The 19,130-nt window shown below is 38.7% G+C and overlaps 1 protein-coding gene across 3 annotated transcripts in view; it reads right to left on the minus strand.

Moving 5' to 3' along the window:
- Positions 1-2,194: 2,194 nt before the first annotated feature.
- Positions 2,195-19,130, minus strand: part of ZNF148 (zinc finger protein 148) — a 38,186-nt gene continuing 21,250 nt past the window's right edge. For all 3 annotated transcript variants that reach the window (XM_015289966.4, XM_015289965.4, XM_046943760.1), the window contains 4 exons: positions 18,032-18,155; positions 17,281-17,364; positions 11,713-11,831; positions 2,195-11,390 (listed from right to left, as the gene is read on the minus strand). In XM_015289966.4, coding sequence (XP_015145452.2) covers positions 9,795-11,390; positions 11,713-11,831; positions 17,281-17,364; positions 18,032-18,155 — 1,923 coding nt within the window. In that variant the 3' untranslated portion in view covers positions 2,195-9,794. The remainder of the gene's footprint in view (positions 11,391-11,712; positions 11,832-17,280; positions 17,365-18,031; positions 18,156-19,130) is intronic.

The raw sequence follows: 19,130 nt of genomic DNA on the forward strand, positions 1-19,130 counted from the left end.
GGCAGCCGCCGGGCACACGCAGCTCGCACCTCTCATGGCACAGCGTTGGGAATCAGCTGCACCACATGAGTTGCATCACCTAGAGGCCTACAGACACATCCTATGCCAACAGTAAAGCAGGGTGTTTAACCAAGAGGGTCCTCCTGAAGCAGAGTTCTGTCCACGGAGAGCCACCGTTTTCCTGAGTTCATTTATACGCTAATCTGCACAAAAATTGCTTCTGAAGTGCATTTTCTCTAATGCTGCATGGTGTTCCTCCATATCCAACGTCAGAGGGCTCATGGGCAAGGAGCTGCAGTGCTCTCCTCCTGTGTTCAGCCAGGTGACCCAACCTCTGCTCAACACTGCTTTAAGCCAACAAATACAGCCTTGGAGAAATGAAAAACCACAAACCCGCTTCCTTCTGAGCCCCGTTCCGGAGGAAGGCAGAACTGACTGACACACAGCTTACCTTGCCCTGCTTTTTCCTTCTTTTGGAACCACAGCTTTCTTCGACTGATCTGATCTATAATTAGACAGCTTTGTAACAAAGAAGCTTCTGGGAACTGGCAAAGCAAATGGAGCAAAAGCCAGGTCTTGATAGACAAACCAGTCAGCATCCTCCTGCTGCCAGGGGCATCGTCTGCGTTGTTCCTACACCTCACTCCGTGATCACCATTACCTTGAAATATCCTCAGCACTTCTGGCTGTTAATTCACCATCTCCCATGATTTCCTATACCCGCGCGGAACAGCTGCAAGTCAGGCAGCAGCATCCACTCACCGGGTGGGAGCAGCTACAGGACAAGGGGAGCTGCTGGAACAGCCAGCAAACACCCAGGACAAATATAGGAATAATGCTTTCTTTGCACGTCATGGACTGCAGGAGATCCCCGCCGCCACCCCGCTTTGAGATGGCACCTCACCAAACCCTCAGGTGCGCTTTCTGCCAGCACGTATCCGCCAGGCCACCTTTGGCACTCAGAATACAGGTGCTGCACTGGGGATGCGGCGGACCTGAAGCTCAACCTGGCAATGTGGAAGGGCAGCGTGGGGCAGCTTACCTGTGTGCTGTCCCCGGGAGGGCAGCACGTGCACGGCTCCAGCTCCAGTTCCAGTTCCCTTCTTGCAGCTCCGCGTCTTGACAGCTAAAGCAGACAAAAGAGCGGATGGCATTCTGCAGGCAACAGTCTTCTGCTGATCTGGTAAGAGCAATGCACAGGACAGCTGACCACTCAGACACTCTTCCATCCCATCTCCCTAAAAGTGCCACCTCCAGATCTCTCTGTCACGAACCGCCCTGGAGCTACAGAACAAGGAAGATATTCCAATAGACAGATCTTTTTTCAACCCTTTAAATAAACAACCAGCAGTCTGAGCAGAAGACTGTTTCCTCCTCCTAGCAGAAAATACAGCTAACGTGGATTCCTTTTTCTCACTGAACGCAGAATGTAAGCTCTGGCAATTCTTTCCAACATGAAAGCATTGAAAAAATGTCCTGTTTTTCAGTATTGCTTTAGTATCTTGACATTGTGAAAGTCAACAGGCAGAAGCTATCAGTGTTTGATATCTTATTCCCACCAATACAAGGCCGAGCAAGCCGGTGCTACTTACCAGGGCACTTTGCACAGCACACCCTCACCTTAACACTGCCCAACCGAAAACAATTGAGAGCAGTCATTACACGGGATGAATGTCAACGCAGAACTTCGAGTCCCTCAAAAGCTATGTTAAAAACAATAGCAAAGCAGGCATAGGAGAATAACGTTGAAACGAAGGCCTATCAAATTACACTGCTGAGTTCCTTCTGCATTTCAGAAGCTATGAAAGAGGCTCACGGCCTCCCAGCCCTGAAGGGGCAGGAACGTGGGCGGCCCCTCTCCAGTGTCAAAGGAAAGCTGCCCAATGCCACGAGCTCCTATCCGAGAGACACTACTGCCACAACAGCACAATCTTCTGTGAGGTCCAAGGTTAGAATTAAGGCCCGATATTCCGCTTTCTATAAACGGAGGCGACAAGGTAGAGATCCAAAGGAGGAGAAAACCCACAGAACCTTTGTACGTCTCAGTCAAACCCTTCAACACTCAGTTGTTGAGGCTGCAGTTGTCCCCTCGCGCTCTTACACAACAACCTGCGTCTTCGCGAGCCTCCGTCTGCCTCAAGGAGATTTTGTTTGAGGTTCACTAGCATGAAAAATACTGCTAAAAGTCTATTCATAAAACAGTATTCTATATTTTTATTTTTCAAACAGCAAGTGACCACATTTAAAATGCATCATTTGCAAATATAAATTATCAAACTATTAGTTTAATTAAAAATAAAGCGAAAACATAACTTCCCTTAGTATCACAATACATAGGAGGGTATTATAAGCCCCAAATGACTAAGTTAACCATAAGAACAAAAGTCAAAAGTGATGGAACTCATTAAGTCACCGAATGAATAAATCAATCCTAGGAATACAATACCATTCACCGTGATTATGTAAAAAAGCCATCTTTCATTGTATTATACAGATAAAACAATCCGATCCTTCATGCCACGTTTTGTAAACCATGATATAAATTACACTCACAGTCAAAGGAACAGATAAGAGTTAACTCCCAAAATACTTTAAGTTGCTTTTAGGGCAGAAATAAAGGCAGAAATAGAATCATTTAAAATATATCAAGTTTAACCAAAACATTTATTTGGTCAAGCCTGCTATCCAAATAGTTTTGTTTCCTGCAAAACTATTTTTGTCTTTTTGAATTATGAAATTTATACGTTTCTTTTACATACTAAACATAAGTCATGTGTTGAGCTACATTAAATCCTTTTACACTTGTATCACTTTTGCCAGGAGACCCATGCATCTTTCACGTATGCACACTCACACACACACACACACACACACACACACTCATCTCCCAGGAATACAGACAGACTCCCGTCCTGGTTTCTGTCATAAAGAATATACAAATTTCATCCTTGCCCGGATCCTACAAAACCATCTCTTATCTATATACATACTTCTACTGGTGGAGTTCAGGTTATGACCTTTTGCCTAATAATAAACGGACGGAATAGATGTCGTAGGATAAAGAAATACTGTATAATTATTGAAATAAACCTACTATCCTAAATTTATCTATATGGATTTTTCTGCTTATTAGTTGAAAGTACGAAGAAGGCATATGGACACTAGCTCAGAAAATGCACCGTAACAGCGTTCCATTAGATATCTATCGCCAGGTTCTCCAGAGCACAGTTTCTTCTGTACGCTTAGAGTTTGTACTGATTGCTCTGTCTTCAGATCCATCACGTTTCCAGATCCGACTCAGCGCTACAGAGTATGCCTTCAACATAGAAGGAGGTCACTTGCTTTATTGAACACCAAGCTCCCTTCCAGACAGCATTAAAAGAAAGACAAGACTACACAGACAAAGTCCAGTATAATTCATTTCTGACAAGGAAAATTTCAACCCCTCATACTGTTGCAAAATTCCTCCTACTGAAATGCTTTACTACAATAATAATAAAAAGCATACATTACATATAAAAGATACCAGTGTACTAAAAGTGACAGAAGTGGACTAGCAAATCCTTCAAAGCACATATTATATAAATGACTAGCATTTAAAAACATTTTCTTTTCTATAAAATGTAGGTCATATACATTTATAAATCGGGGTGGGGGGGGTTCTAAAGCAGTGATGACTGCGTTCAAATAGTTTCGCTGCTCTGTACAGTCTTATCCCTACTCAATTCAAACTATAAGTTTGACGTTTAGTTTATTTATCAGAATAAACTCATCATCTCGTAGCTCATAACTGGAAAAATACGCAACTCAACCGAACAACGTGACTTGTAAGTTCACTGTTTAACTGCATATGAAATACGGAGAGAACTACTCCTTCCTACTGGAGGCCCAAGTCTCATCAGTTCAGTATCAGGACTTAAAGACTCCAAATTTAAGCAGAGGGACTGTCAGGAATCAGCACAGAAGCAGAATAGTATCTCTCATCCTTTAGAGACACAGCTATTCGACTTTTGCAGTCTTCCTCCTCTCACAGAAGTGCAGCCAAGCCATTCCTTTCTTACTCAAAGTGTGCACGGATGAAGCCATGGATCTAAAGGCTGTCCTCTCTGTGACTGAGATTGTGCTGTGTAAACAATGTTACCTACTCCAGCAGGAGGACGTTTGAATTTGTTTATAAAAAACGATTAAGAATACTCATTAACTCAAGGCTATTAACTCCCCAAAGGTATTTTTGGAACTTATCCTTATGCTACTCGTAAAGTTAGCACTGTCGTGTATTATTGCTTACAAACAGTACAACATCGTACGCCTTCGAACAGAGCGGTACTGCCATCAGTCCGTATCTATTTACAGCATTTGTTGTTTCTTCTTTAAACAAGCTATAAAAACATTACATACTTTACAGACAATACAAATCTCCACATCGGTACTCAATTCAAACAAATGGAATGCATAACAATAATAAACATCATAAAGGAAGACTGACATAAGTCCTTGATTGTCAAGACACATTTATATTTATATATAAACTCTAACTGTGCAGAATCAAAGATTCAATCATAGGTACATCCTTATTTGATAAATCATATTTACAGCACGATATTGCATAAAAAAATAAAATAATGTTGTTTACACAATATTACCTTTCCATCCATTGGATTAAGGAGAGCAAGAAACAACTCTCAGAAATGTTTGCTTGCCTCAGTTTGTGTTTCCTACCAAAAGTTACAATTTTAAAAAGGAAACATAAGGTTCTTCACGCAGAGTAGAGCAAAAGCGACTATAAAGGTATTTCCCTGACACAAAGCAATTTAAACTTGAACAAAGGTCTTAGTTTTAACTTAGAGACAACTCTTTTCATTAGCAGTAATACTTTCCTAGTACTTGCCCCTCGCCAAGTGAGCTTCAGCTAAATGCATTACATGCCTAACACAAACATGCATTACCGTAAGTCGAATGAACTTTCAAAGTTACACGGCTTCATCTCCGCAACACATTTAAAACCAGCAGAGTGTAACAAGTAACCCGCTTCAGTACCAACCATGCAATCTGAAAGTTCACATGTGTACTGGTACCGACTGCAGAAGCAGATTGCTGCCTATTAGATTTGTCAAACGTATTCCCTGGAGCATTAGGGTTTTCCCTGCAATTTGTAATGGTATTAAAACGAGCCAACAGAGAAGAATAAAAATAAAAATAAAAAAACCAAAGCTCTCAAAACCAAGACTATTTAGTTAGCAAATATACATACGTAAAGAAATCCAATGCTGCAAAGTTCAGAGTGAATTCACCCAAATATTCCGGTTCGCTTCAAATAGTTACTACGTGTGATACAAACACCATAAAAATATTCTGAACAAGTGTGGAATAGCACGTATACGTCCAGGTGGAACGTTTTCATAGGAGAACATGAATGCTTCCCAAAAGTTACAGTAGAACCCCAATAATTCGCAGCAGTGACTCAGAAACCCTCCGGAAATCACAATTTTGAAAGCAGTGAAGAAGCAGGCAATGAAAGCAAGGATGTCACATCACAAAAGGTACTTTGTTCATTTATTTTGACGACTGTGATTTAGTTTGCAATGCTTCTTGTACCTCCCAGTATACTAACATAGATGATGCTGTATACTCGGGTGAAGCAGTACAGTATCACTCGTACGAGACTTCGCTACTGTACTTTTTAGAACATCGCAGAGAGGTGGGAAGAGAGAGACCATAGGGGACATATAAACCTATGGGATGCTCTGGTTAGCAGTCAGCGAATTAGCAAGATTTTACTGTACTTCCCAATGAACAATGAAAAGTTCCCTTCATCCAAAAAACCAGCAAGTACAATGGGAAAAAAAAGGCAAGCGTTAATTCATGCGGATACTTTCTTGTCCTGTTTTCTTCCTGCAACACAATTTTCCTCGAGACAATACTAGGAGACACGAGATCATGAACATGATTCCTTTATCATCCGATTTGTTTATGTATTTTGTAAACCAGCGTACAGCAATACACGTCGTTAATCCTTCTCTCTAAACCTTGTCATTTGTGAGCAATTCGTTCTCAAATCAAAAGAAGAAAATGTCAATGCTGATTAGTATACCATTACAAGCTGATTCCTTCATCGTCTGTTACGTGAACGGTAAAACATACCAAAGGATTCATGCTAAAAGGGACACTGTCAAGTAATTTAGGTCCAAAATATGGCCTATGAGTATGTGTCTATATATATAGACATATATGTATATATATAGTTTGGTAGTAAACATTATCCATTTCCTGTGTTTTAAAAAAAATCACTGTTGCTCTGTGGCGAGGAGAGGGCCACAGAAGGTTCCCCCTTCCATCACACACCTGCAGCCTGCATGACCCTTCAGAAAGAACCTGTGCTGTTCGCTCTGTGCAGTACAAATGCTAACCCCGACTTCTGCTGAGCGACCGAACCACAGCAGTACAAGAGCAGAACTAACACCAACGTGGCTGCTTTACTCAGCCCTTTTGGACACCCACGGGAAACTAACAGAAATGAACACTGACCTGTTCGAAACGAAGAACATGCATCTGTAGCAGATTAGAAGCAGCAGAATTTTAGCAGTAGAAAATCTTATTAAATAATGTAATTACTGACAAAGCTGAGCTTTTACACACAGCAGTCTCCCAGAACTACATACAGGCTTTTTCCAGAATGAAAGGGCATGCACTTAGGAAATGATAGCAGTATATTTGGTTAACTCCTCCGTCACAGAAAGCTTCAAGCATCGGCAGATCAAGTACTCGAGAATCCTATAGATATTCCCCACAGGCTACACTGGGACTTCACAGCCTGTCCTAAGGCACTGAGGATAGCTGTAATGGCTCATCAGCAGACTGGAGAAGGAACTACGACAGAAGGAATAACGTTTTCTCAGATGACTCCCACTTTGCTCTGGGGAAGAGTGAGTTCCTTCCCTCTGCACAGCATCTTGCTCACTCACGTACCCAAGCAGCGATTTGTTAAGTGAAGATGGATGGCGCGGAGCACCAGCGCTCCCTCCTACTCCTCCATCACTTTCTCACAGCCGAGAATCAATGCAGTGACTTTTGTTAAATAAAAGTGAGTCAATCTGCTTTGGGAGATTCAGGCTTTTTATTCCTTTTACTTTCCTACCAGACCAGACTAGTGCAGTAATAATCTAGGTGCCCCCCTCCCCTCACCCCCACCCTTCACCCCCCTCCCATCCACTTCTTTTTCTTTGTTTTTCCTTTTTCTTTTGGCATTTGCTGCTTGTCATATTTCTAACAAAGAGTACTGGTAATGGTCATCTACTTGCAACAACAGGACATTAGAACAAAGATGTCTACAACATACCAAGCAGGCAGCACAAGCTGGGATGTCATGGAAATAGAACAATGAGAACGAAACAGGTGTAACAGGAAGTGGCTTCGAGGCTATGGGGGCCATATTTATTACATCTGTGCAAAGCAGAATGGAAAGCCAAAAAAAAAAAAGAAACCAACAAAAAACCAACCAACTGACCACGAAGGAAGAAAAACAGAGACATGAATCAGGTTGAAAATATTCTTTCCAATAATTTTTGCTTTACATGTATCATTAATAGTCCACAAGGAATTTACTCTTCTCCCTTGATGCAAGCTCTTTTTTTTAACTCAGGGCCAAATATTCAGACCAAATTACTGGTAAGTGATAACATGCAGAAACACCTTCCTTATATTAAACACACAAGTCAAAACATGATCTGTTTTCCTATACAAAAATATTTAGTGAGAATTTTATGCAATCTCTATTTCCTGACAATGCAGGAAGCAAGCCATGGATTACAAACATGCTTTCCCCCTGAATTGTACCAAGTGAAGTTAGTGCTTTACTAGTGATACCATAAGGGGAAGAAATAAAAAAAAAAGACTGTGTAAAATCAGCTTCCTATCAAAAAAAAAAAAAGAAAAAAAGAAAAAAAGAAAACAAAAGAAAAGAAAAAGAAAAATATTGCTACTGTTTTCAGAAGAGGTGGGGACTTTTTTGTGCCCTGCTCGAGTCCCTTCAAAAGACAAGATATACTTTATAGCTCCTTGAGATGCAGTATTTTCTCCTACCTGATGGCTTCATTTGAGAAATACCAGCTAGCAATAGTGCTGTAAAAGAATGTTTGCAATCCTATAAAAAAAACATACATATATATATACATACATATATATATATATATATATTCACACACACACACACACACACACACGTGTCTGCGTGTGCATGTTTTTCCCTGGTTAATCAGCCTACATTAGGCTTAAACTGCCTTAAACTACCAGACAGCGTCCCTTTAGGGAAGGTGCAATATTATGAACATACAGTTCAAAAATCTGTAAATTGTTAACTTAAACTACACAATAGTTATGCTACTCAAATCTTACCACCTTAAAAATGCACACAGAACTACTTATCGTACCATACTGTATACTTCAAGACAAAGTACTATTCAAAAAACCATATTCGTGGTACAGGGATAAACTTTGTAGTTTATTTATATTGTGAAATGCAATGAAAACTTCTGATTGCTTATCTATGTTGAGAAAGAAATCCTGTTCACTAGCATTACTCAACAGTTTTGGTTGGTAAAATTGTAATGACTTTCTCTAATTAAACATTAAGAAGATGCATGAATTTTGAATGCCCACTTCTTCAGCTTATGGGGATATTTTGATTAATTTAATGAGCTGAATTGTCATAATTCTACATAGAGAATTAAGACAGAAGCTCAGGATACCCAATCTCACTGCATATTGGAAGCGGTAATTGGAGCTGTCTGAGATGAAAATGATGCAACCATATCAAACCTACAAATCTAAATTTTTTTCTTTTTTTTTTTTTGAGAAATCAAATCTATCAAATAGACTAAGTGCTCTATGTTAATCATGAGTATGTAGGGTAAGGTACAGTTAAGCTTTTAAATCTTGGAATACACAGTTTGTGTAAGCATTATGTAATTGGGAATGTTATCTACAGAATATTTTAACTAAAACTTCAAAATCTTGATATCTGCATATGAAAAAGTCATTAAAAAGTTACATCTAGATTCAGCTGTACAAAGAAATACACATTACTTCAGGAATGAAGTAAATGCATTAGCAGTTATGTATTTGCTTAAAAAATTATTTAAAGAATTTTAAATCAATTCGACTTTTAAATAGTAGAGTTAGTCTACCAGAATTCATTTTTTCCTCCAAACACAACTCAAGGTAATGGAAAGCAGAAATAAAGGGCGTAAGGTCTAAAATTATTTTTTGAGAGAGATGGAAGAGAGGTTATTTTTCTAGGAAATGCCATCTTTTAAAGCCATATCTGCTTGACTTGGAAACTTGTAGTTTATTCCGTGTGTTTAGTACATGTTGATTCCCTGATGAAGAGCAATGACTACACTGACAAGCTTGAAAATGACAATATGAATAGTAGCAGACAATAAACTGTCTTCCCAAAGTACACGAGGAAACCAGTAAGGAAGCAATCGTGGGGGAAAAGTCTTACCTGGGGATTCTGTTTATTTTAAACTTTATAGAAGTTAAAATAATTACTGGATTCAAACAAGTGAATAATAATCTGCCTTTGATAAGGGCAACGACGTGAGGCAGATCAATTACTGGTTACTAACCAGGAAAAAGAAAATAAAAAATAAAAAGCAGTTATTGGTCTTGCTAATATCAGCTTACTTTTGTTTTAACATAGCGCTCTTAAAAGCTGTACAGAACTCCATCTTACACAGAGCAACCCCCTTTTGACAAATGTGTTCTAAAGTGCCAGTATTATTTACAAAGATTTCTTAGCCAAAAGTCTGGCCTGTTGTGGCATCAGGTGAAGAAGTCATCCCAGCTCTGCTATCATTTACATTCACCAAGGGAAATTCTGGGAAGTCAGCACTTGTCCCTGGTCCCCGAAGGTTCACCTGTCCATTGGCAGTGCTAAATTGAGATGATATTCCAGCTCTTGCCCCATGGTACTGAGCTCTGAAGGGCTGCTCAAAGGAGCTAATTTGATATGCTTGATGAACAGGCTGTGCCTCTGCTTTCTTCTGAGAAGTTACTTGTTCCAAGAAGTCCTGTGTAGAGGAGGAGGAAGAATGATTTGCCTCGTCACCTGAAAATGGAAAAGGGTGCTGCGAATCACCAACCATTAGTCCAAAATGAGACTTGTCTGGAGTTGTTCTTAATGGAGAGTTCATTCCCGAGCGAAAGCTGTTGACGGGTATAGACGTGTAGACCTGCTTCTCTATGGAAGGAAATGCTGGCTGGGTTGTAAGAGTCTGGTTATCAGTCACAAAATTAAGGCTTGGGTTGTTCAAATAGGCATCATTTTGGCTAGTTCTGTCCAAAGCTTGTTGTAAAAACTTTGAGTATTCCTGTAACATACTAGCTTTATCTGATGAGGAAGCTTGAGAGCTTGTTCCAACTGTCTCAGATTGGGTGACCTCAGATACTTCAGAAGAATTGATTGATATACTGGAGGTCACCTCAGTGTCAGCCACACTGAAGGAGATCTCATGTTGTCCGTTAGCCTTGTGTGAATAATGATCTAACAGAGTTTGCAGCACCTCATCTGGAATGACATTTTTGTCATGGCTGCCTTTAATTTCAACATTCAGTGCCTGTGTGTCTAATATTGAAGCTGTAGCAGTTTCGTCAATGACGCTTGCCACAGCTGCCTGTGTTACAGAAGGCTGAGATGCTATGGTACTTACATTCAAGGCATATTCTCTACTGTTGTTACTAGCTGCTTGTAGATACCTCTTTTTCTTTAAAAACTGCATTGCATCATCATAGTTAGTGCTGCTGTGCACAGGTTTACTGGGCCCTTCTTGTAACGTGTCAACTTGATCAATGTCAGCATTACCTTCAGAGTCCAGTAAACTTTGTTTATCCACAAGATCAAAGGTATACTTTGAAACCTTGCTGTCTTCATACGTAGATAAAGGTGAAATGCTTTGACTTTGCTCGAGTGGCTGTTTAAGACTCCTCTTGCTGTTAACTTTCTTGAGAACGAGCTTGGGTGGGTGTATTTCCCCAGAATTTGCTTCTTCTAAGTGCGACCCACTGACAGAAGAATGTGGCATCTCGACAGCATATTCTGCTACCATATATTCATCTTTTACTTTCGTGCTAGCAGAATACAAAGGCAAATAGTCATTTTTGTCCTTCTTCTGTTCTGATTTATCCGTACCGTCCTTATCTCCAGATTTTGTTTTCTCTGTTTTCTGCCTTTTCTTCTTTGGCAAGGAGCTGTCTTTCATAGGCGTAGAGAAACCAGAATCTTCCTCCGATGGCAAAAAGCCAACTTTGGTGGCACTTCTGTTCGGTTTCTTGTCACGGTTCTCATGGCACATACGTTTATGTTTCAGCACACGATCAGTCCTGGAGAAATACTGCAGAATACATAGTTTTGTAATTAGAGAAACATAAATGCATTATCGCCAAGAAACTAATTCTAACAAATTTACTTGTAGGCTATCCCTTTTTACTAACTTCTAAAGAAGTGTCAAACAACATTGCATATATCAGTAGTCAACCTCGGACAGTTGTGACTGCTCCACGTAAGCACCAAGACACCTCACTGTAACTGAAAAAAAACACTATTTTATATATGTTCAGGACTACAGTAGCTGGAGAAAATCCCATGTGTACTACTTGGAAACTGGCAAGTACTTCATTTTTTTAACTGCGAAAGATTTCACTACATCATCTTACCTGCAAACAATACTCGCACTGGTAAGGCTTCTCTCCACTGTGAGTTCTTTTGTGCCTTTCCATGTGATACTTCTGAATAAACCTCATACCACATTCATCACAACGAAATGGCTTCTCACCTGATAAAAAAAAAACAAACATGTAGCAACATTAATCTAAGAAAAACCCATCAATGTTCTTCCACACAATTAGCAGGACAAATATTACATTCTCTATTAGCAGTAATAAAGAAGAGGACTTAGTCTGTTGCTATTGTAAAACAGTATAGGGCTTGCTCACAGTTCTCTCAGCACTGAAGCTGAGGCTTCAAATTTAGCATAAAACTTTACAGAAAAAAAATGGAAACACCTTTAGAATTCTCTTCCCCCTCTTTCTAATGTAGATGCACATGTCTGTCTTAAACCTAACAAATGAAGAACAACAAAGATAACCTTCCTAAATGTTGCCACATAATCTCAAGGCAGAGGATTATATAAAAACACCTTAATTCTCTCACCAACTCACGTAACTCTATCCTATCCCTCCTAGAAGAGAATTATGCATTTTCAAGCTTTCAGTTTAGAAGTTTTGAAGGATACTTGCTATTTTCTTTTTTTTTTTCTTTCCCCTTATCTGTATGTGAAATAGAAATAACTAACTATCTTGATTCCAGCAATATGCAGATTATTCCTATTTTTCTGAGGTAATTTTATTCTTAAAAGTTGTTTTATTAAATTGTATACAACAATGACCCATAATATATAGTATATAACATGACAACTAATAATTAGTAACATTGTATTAATTTTGTTAAAATTTTGCTTTGTTACTGTCTATTTTCTGTTTAGAATAGAGAAATTTAACCACATCCTTCTATAAATGGAAATACGGTAGATATGTCTGTACCTTAAAATAAGATGCCAGTATTTATAGAAACTAGAATGGAAAATAGCTGCATCACCCACACATTTGCTCCACGTCAGATCATTAATGTCCCCAGTTTCAACCTTCTTAGTTCTAAGCAACTTCTAAATCTCTCTCTCTCTCTCTGTAAGCCTATCTCCAATTTCCAGTTATTAATTCCTACCTCACAATGTGGTTTCTCAAACACTTTCCTGGATGAAATAATTCCAATTTATTCTCCCTTAAAGCAAATTATCTCCCCACCTAAGATCTCTCAGTTACCACCCATTCTTTTTCTACTGGCTCACAAGCTCAGCATCTTCGCTCTTCTTTCACATTCAATTGGAGAATTGACTCTCTTGACTCCCTGCTTATTAATAACCACTGGAAAATTTTGTTTTTCTCAACACCTATCACATATCCCTCACTGGAACTGTCTACAAGCAAATCCTCCTCCCTGGTCTACTCTTTTATTTTCAAACTCCATCTTCACTTTTCCTGTCCTGTTCTCTTCATCTGTTAGGTGTACCTACTACTGTGATGCTTTTATGTGCACTGAGCCTGGTGAGACTTTCTGCATTGAATTCACATCCCTGCCTTCACTTTCAAAGAAGAGGAGGCCTCACTGTTTTACTGTTGTACACACCAAACTCTTCAATTCCCAAAGGCTACTAAATCCTTTTTTACATTATGTTTTATTTCATTTTTCTCCACTATTCCACCTCAAGTTTTCTTTTAAAACAGCCCTTTGAACAACTCTCGTTACGCTGTCTGAGTTACCTTTCAGCCTCTTAAACCTTCAGTGGTACACTTACCTTCAGCCTCACACCCACCTCCGGAAGGGAGTGGTCCCAGGATCCTTAACATTTACCTACTCAAACCGGCTATTCACCGGCAAAAGACTAACTGCTCTGTTTCCTATCCGAGGTTTAAATCGGGTTAAAAAGGGGTTTCAGTTGTTTCCTTGCAGAGTATTTCCATACCAATGGCAAGGTGGCAGAAGCAAACCTCTGCCAGACCTTGTACCGCTGCAACGTGGTTTCCAAATTTGCCGTGTGGAAAAGGAGCAGATTGTGAGAGTTATTTTAGAGACTCTGAAGGTGTATCAAAAGGCACTGCTGGCCACACCTCCATAAGAACAAAAATGTGGGGACGCTGAACAGAAAATAATACTTTCCAGTTGAATTCCAGAACAGCCTGGAAAGTAAAATCAAGAAACGCTTTGTGGAACTGATACCATACTTAATTCTCAATTCAATCTTCATAAGGAAATATAATATTAGAAAAAGATTAAAAATGAATATAAAGATATGCTTTCTATAATGCTCTTTTCTTAGCAGAAGCCTGAAACTTCAGATGCCTTCTGAAATTTGGCTTTACTTTTAAAACAAGATAAATTGGAAATGGAGATCATTAATAATAACCTTTTGGTAGCATAGGGAGAATCTAAAACTTATATTTCTGAAATGAGTGAGTGGGAAAGATTCAGATGTAGAAAAAAAACATTAAAAAAAAATCAAACTATATGCATTATTTACAAAAACAGTCTATATTTTGTGTCTACATTGGAAATGTGTCAAAAGTGAGTGCTAGAGCAGTTGGTAAAGTGTGGCTCTCAATACTGCATCAAGTCTCTAACAGTTATAGCAGCAAATCTCCAGGGTAGTTTAAAATCTAAACAGGCAAAATACAAATGATAAAATACAAAAGAAGGCAATAAAAAGCATCATGATGGAATAATAAGGTATTTGGATGATTAGCCCCAAGTGTTGTCTTTTCTTTTTTTAATGCAATCTCATCTTCTGTGTTTAAAATGGAAAGTAGGGTGGGTTACAGAATTATGACACATGAATGCACGAGCAGATACGGTATACAGAAATATTTCTCAGCAAAAATAAAGCAGACATTTGGGAAAAAAGAAGAAAGAATCAAACATTTGATATCTTCATGAGCCCAGTAAGCTCAAAAGATGAAAGAATTCGTGTACCAAAGACTGTTCCTTTTCTCCTGAGACAGCAATTTGCTGCATCACTAGTGGCAAGGTTAGCAGCAAGGCCTCTTGCACTGCCACCCTCCTCTTCGTCCAATTGTTTCTAGGAAGTGAATTTTGTATTAATGTAATGTCTGCTTTTAGATGCAACTACTTAATTATTTACACAGAATAAGGCTGTTCATTGATTGCTTCCTACCTCCATCATAACGTTTCATTTGACTGAATTCAAATTACCCTGGAACTAGTGGGAGCACCTATAAATTCAGGCCTTGTATGAGACATTAAATGGGGCTTCTAAGTGTAACCACCATCTCTGATTATCTTAAAATAATAAACTTGAAAATTTGATAAATGCCTTTTGAAAAAAAAAATCTGTTCTTCTTGAATATTTGAGCACAGTGCAAGAACTGGTGCTGAAAAACAACCATTCATGGGAATAAAAATGCAAAATAAATCTATACACAAAAGATTATTTAAGGCGTATTTCTTAAAGAGTACGAGTAATAACAAAGAGAGCTTTCCTTTACTTCCACCAAAGCAAAAACACAGGCCCACCATTCGCCCTACTGTCATATCAACTAACTGAAAATTCCCCTTTTCTGCTTTCCTGGATGGGTTCAGTTGTGCAGCTCTGCACAACACAGTAACACCACACAAACAGCTATGGCCCTATTGTGAATACTGTCGTACAGGAGTGAAAACACAGATGGGTATGCAGAATGACAATTAGCCATGCTACAACTGGGCCAAGCCCTCATACAGAGCACTGGGCAAATATTTACTAACTAAATGGAACTGAAAAAGAAACCCCCTTTTTTTTCCCCTTTCTTTTATTGGGGAGGGATGGGGTGATGGGGGGGGGGGGGGTACTAAAAAGAAAAAATAATAATAGATCAGTGTTGTTTGTTATTTTTTATTTTTTAAACAAGCCCTATAACATCCAGTAACTAACACTAAAAACGTGAGATGATTGCCTACTGGAAACTAGCTCAATAAAGTGAAAATTACACTCCTGGAAGCTGGGTCTTCAGTGATTTCTCCTAAGCATTTACTGCTTGTCATCTAGGAAAACACCCACAATTCAGCCATTCAGACACAACCATCAGTTTTAATTTTCCCGAGCTATACCTCAGGATGCTGAGGATAAGAGAAAAACAGTTATCTAAAGATTACAATAACAATGTGGTTAATTTGTTAAATGGCTGCTTTCTCTCTGCTACGCAAAAAATGGTGTATGTGAGAGCTAGAAAAAAAACCAGCAGCCCCACCACCAAGCCCAACCCGCCTGCAAAGCTTACAGTCAAGGCAGCACAACTGTCATTAGAGCCAGAAACTGAATTTCAAAAGATAATCAAATTCAGTTAGAAAATATTTGCAGTCAAGCGTTAATTAACTACATTGCCCAGACTCGCATTTTCAAAGCCACGTACAGGGAATAATCATCATGAAAAAAAATCTTCTGAAAAATGTGGAAAAAAAGACCCTACGCTTAAATTTCTGTCTGTTCTTTTGGGGTGGGAGGCAAATAGACAGACAAACGAGAATGAATGAGCATTCTTTTCAAGAACAACATCTACACAAAGTGAAGGCAGCATGGTTCACCAATTCAGAGCCAGAGGAAAGACGATGAACGGAACAAAGACACTGGACAGAAGAATGGAGGACTCTTCTGTGGCTGACTGGCTGAAGGAAACCTACTTAGTCTGGACTCGTGGCAACTTAGGATACAAAAATCCCATAAACAACAGGGCATTTGTGCATGTAACTCCCTGTACACTGCTCTGAAAATTCATTTTGCGGAGACTTTTCTCCCTCTCAACTCACACACATGCACACACTGCACTGCGTGCTAGTAGCTTTCATATCCACTTAAATGCTACAGCCAAGAAACACTGTGCACATTCACCAGCTCTGCTTTTCTGTAAAAGAGGCTGAGAAGTTGGCATCTAGTCCAAAGGGACCATGTTACAAAATATTTAAAGAGGGATTGAAAGGCCATGCACCAAAATGCCAAAAACCCAACGAAGCCAAACCTGTTAAAGAATGTGGTTTTGTGCAGTGCAACAAAATAATAATAATAAAAATAAACGTGTATAAACTTTAACTCTCTTTGGCTTAAAACTCTGGGCCTTGTTTGACCTCCATTGCGTATTTTTAAACTAAGGCTCTTATTTTTAGAACAGTTCTGAATTAAACCTTTCAAAAAAGGAAAAAAAAAAAAAAAAAGAAAAAAAGGTAGAAGTAAAGCTGACTCTGAGACCTCTGGGGTTAGGCATTTTGGCCATTTTAGTCCTGGCACTCATCCATTGAATTCCAAAACAAACTAAAAAAAAATCTACGAAAAAGTGATTTGGAAGTCCGCGCTGTCCAAATTAACTTGATACGACAGAAGATACAACTGCTTACCAAACCTTGACTTTTATGAATGCACAAATCTCAAGATTTATCACTCTGGGCTTATTTAGAGACTTTCAAAATTGCCTATTAGAGTTTATACTCACTTTACAGCCAAAGAAAAGTGGAGCAAGTCAAAAGCACAAAGCTAATTTGTTTTCTCAAGTTTTATAACATTTGTTAAGTCAAACCAAACTACAACAGGGTTTTAGGCTGCATACTTCTTACGAGAAACCTTGCCTGAGTGGGGAAACAGTTTTTAAGCACGCCAGTAAAGATACTCAAGGCACTATACTCACCAGTATGAATCTTCTCATGCCTCTGTAGCAGGTACTTCTGTATGAAACGCATGTCGCACTGACTGCACTGAAATGGTTTTTCACCTTGAACAATATAATTCCACATCCATAAGTTAATAACTACACACTGTTGTTTCTGATAACTACTTTTGAGGAATATTAAAATCTCTATTAAAAAAACCAGCATCTGAGCGAATTCCAAAAATACTCTATTACCAAAAAACATCAGCCTGACTACGTATGTGAACTCCAGAATGCTTTCCATGATCCTAAGATTCACATTAAGTCTAGCATGGAAGAGTGATCTGAAATGGCTTTAATTTCTTCATGAACAAGATCAATCATGATGCTGGCATAAGACTGCATTCAGGATACTGGCAAGCTATTGTAATGGTAAGTACCTTTTTCACTTCTCCGAACCAGAGAGATACCTCATCAGGCAAATAAGCAGCCGGAACACATTTTACAAAGGGGTCAATTTTGGCACTTAGGCTACAAGTCAACCCATTACTTTCTGATAAAGAAAGAAAAGAAACCTTGTAAACAGTTAGGTCTTCAGTTTATTAAACATTTGCTGTTTTTTTTTTTCCCCTGGAATTCTTTTGACACTTTGGTGCATGGAATCTCTAAGCTTAGATGCCAAGTTAGCTACAGTCTTAAATGTGAAATTCGCATAGAGCTGAAAACATTTTTAACATAAGTAAACAACTCTTTATATAGTAGAAAAGACAAATTTGAAGTCAAGCAGTACCTGTATGAATGAAGACATGTCTCTGTAAATGGTAGTTGGTTCTAAAGGCAGCATTGCAATGCTCACAAACATGAGATTTGTGGGTTTTCAGACCAAGTGATCCATCCTCATTTATTGTAAGGATCTATTTTAAAAAGAGTAAAATTTGTTCTCACACTACCCTCTAAAGTTGTCTTATTAACTACAAAAAAAAAAAAAACATTAACTTTTTTTTGATGCAGAAAATGTTGATTTTTCAGGTAAAACAATACTAATTTCTATAAAGCTACGTGACAGGCTTTCAGCTTACATTTCCAATTGCAGTCCAATCCAACTGGCGTCTCACTGTACATTAAGACAGGACGGAGGCAAAAGCAGCTCATGGAAAATCAGCTTAGAGTTTCCCTATTCACAGTTGAGTCATTTTAGATGCTACTGTTTACTTTGCCCGTCTGTTGGAAAGGATGCAAAGTAACCGAACCACCTCTGGGCACCGAACCATGGATAATCATATTTTAAAGCAAAAATTTATATTCTTTTTTTCAAATCACGATTGCAATTTGCTAAGAGACATATAAATTACGTAGGATAGACATACAAATTACCTACATCTGCATAACAACAGCGATCTCGGAGACAACATTGTATTGTAAAAACCAAAACCCCAAAGCCAAACAACCAAGACAACAGTATTATCCTTCAGCCAAGTTTTTCACTCAGTAAAATATGGCTCACTCGTAAAATACACGTTAGAACATCTCTTTGACAAATTCAGCTTTCCACGCTCAATTGCTTTGGTGTCAAAGCAGCTATTTTCATTTAAGGTTGGAAAAATGAACTGAAAAAAAAAAATTACACCGTATCTATCTCATTCAATAAAGCTCATTATAGGTTTTCTCTTAATTTGTCAAAAAGAATAGGGAAAAAAACAAAAAAACCCACACCCAAATCCTCTACTATCTCTGGCAAGAGCGTAAGAAAAGCAGTATATACATTACGTTTCCAAAAGGCTTACTTAACTGGAAATAGAACTATAAAGAAGCACTTAAGAAACCTTCAGGAAAAGAGTTTAGTCCCTTGTTATTAAAAAATAAAATAAAAGTCTGCTGGGGAAAGACAT

This window comes from Gallus gallus, chromosome 7 (genome assembly GCF_016699485.2).
Source record: "Gallus gallus isolate bGalGal1 chromosome 7, bGalGal1.mat.broiler.GRCg7b, whole genome shotgun sequence".
In the NCBI taxonomy this organism is placed as follows: domain Eukaryota; kingdom Metazoa; phylum Chordata; class Aves; order Galliformes; family Phasianidae; genus Gallus; species Gallus gallus.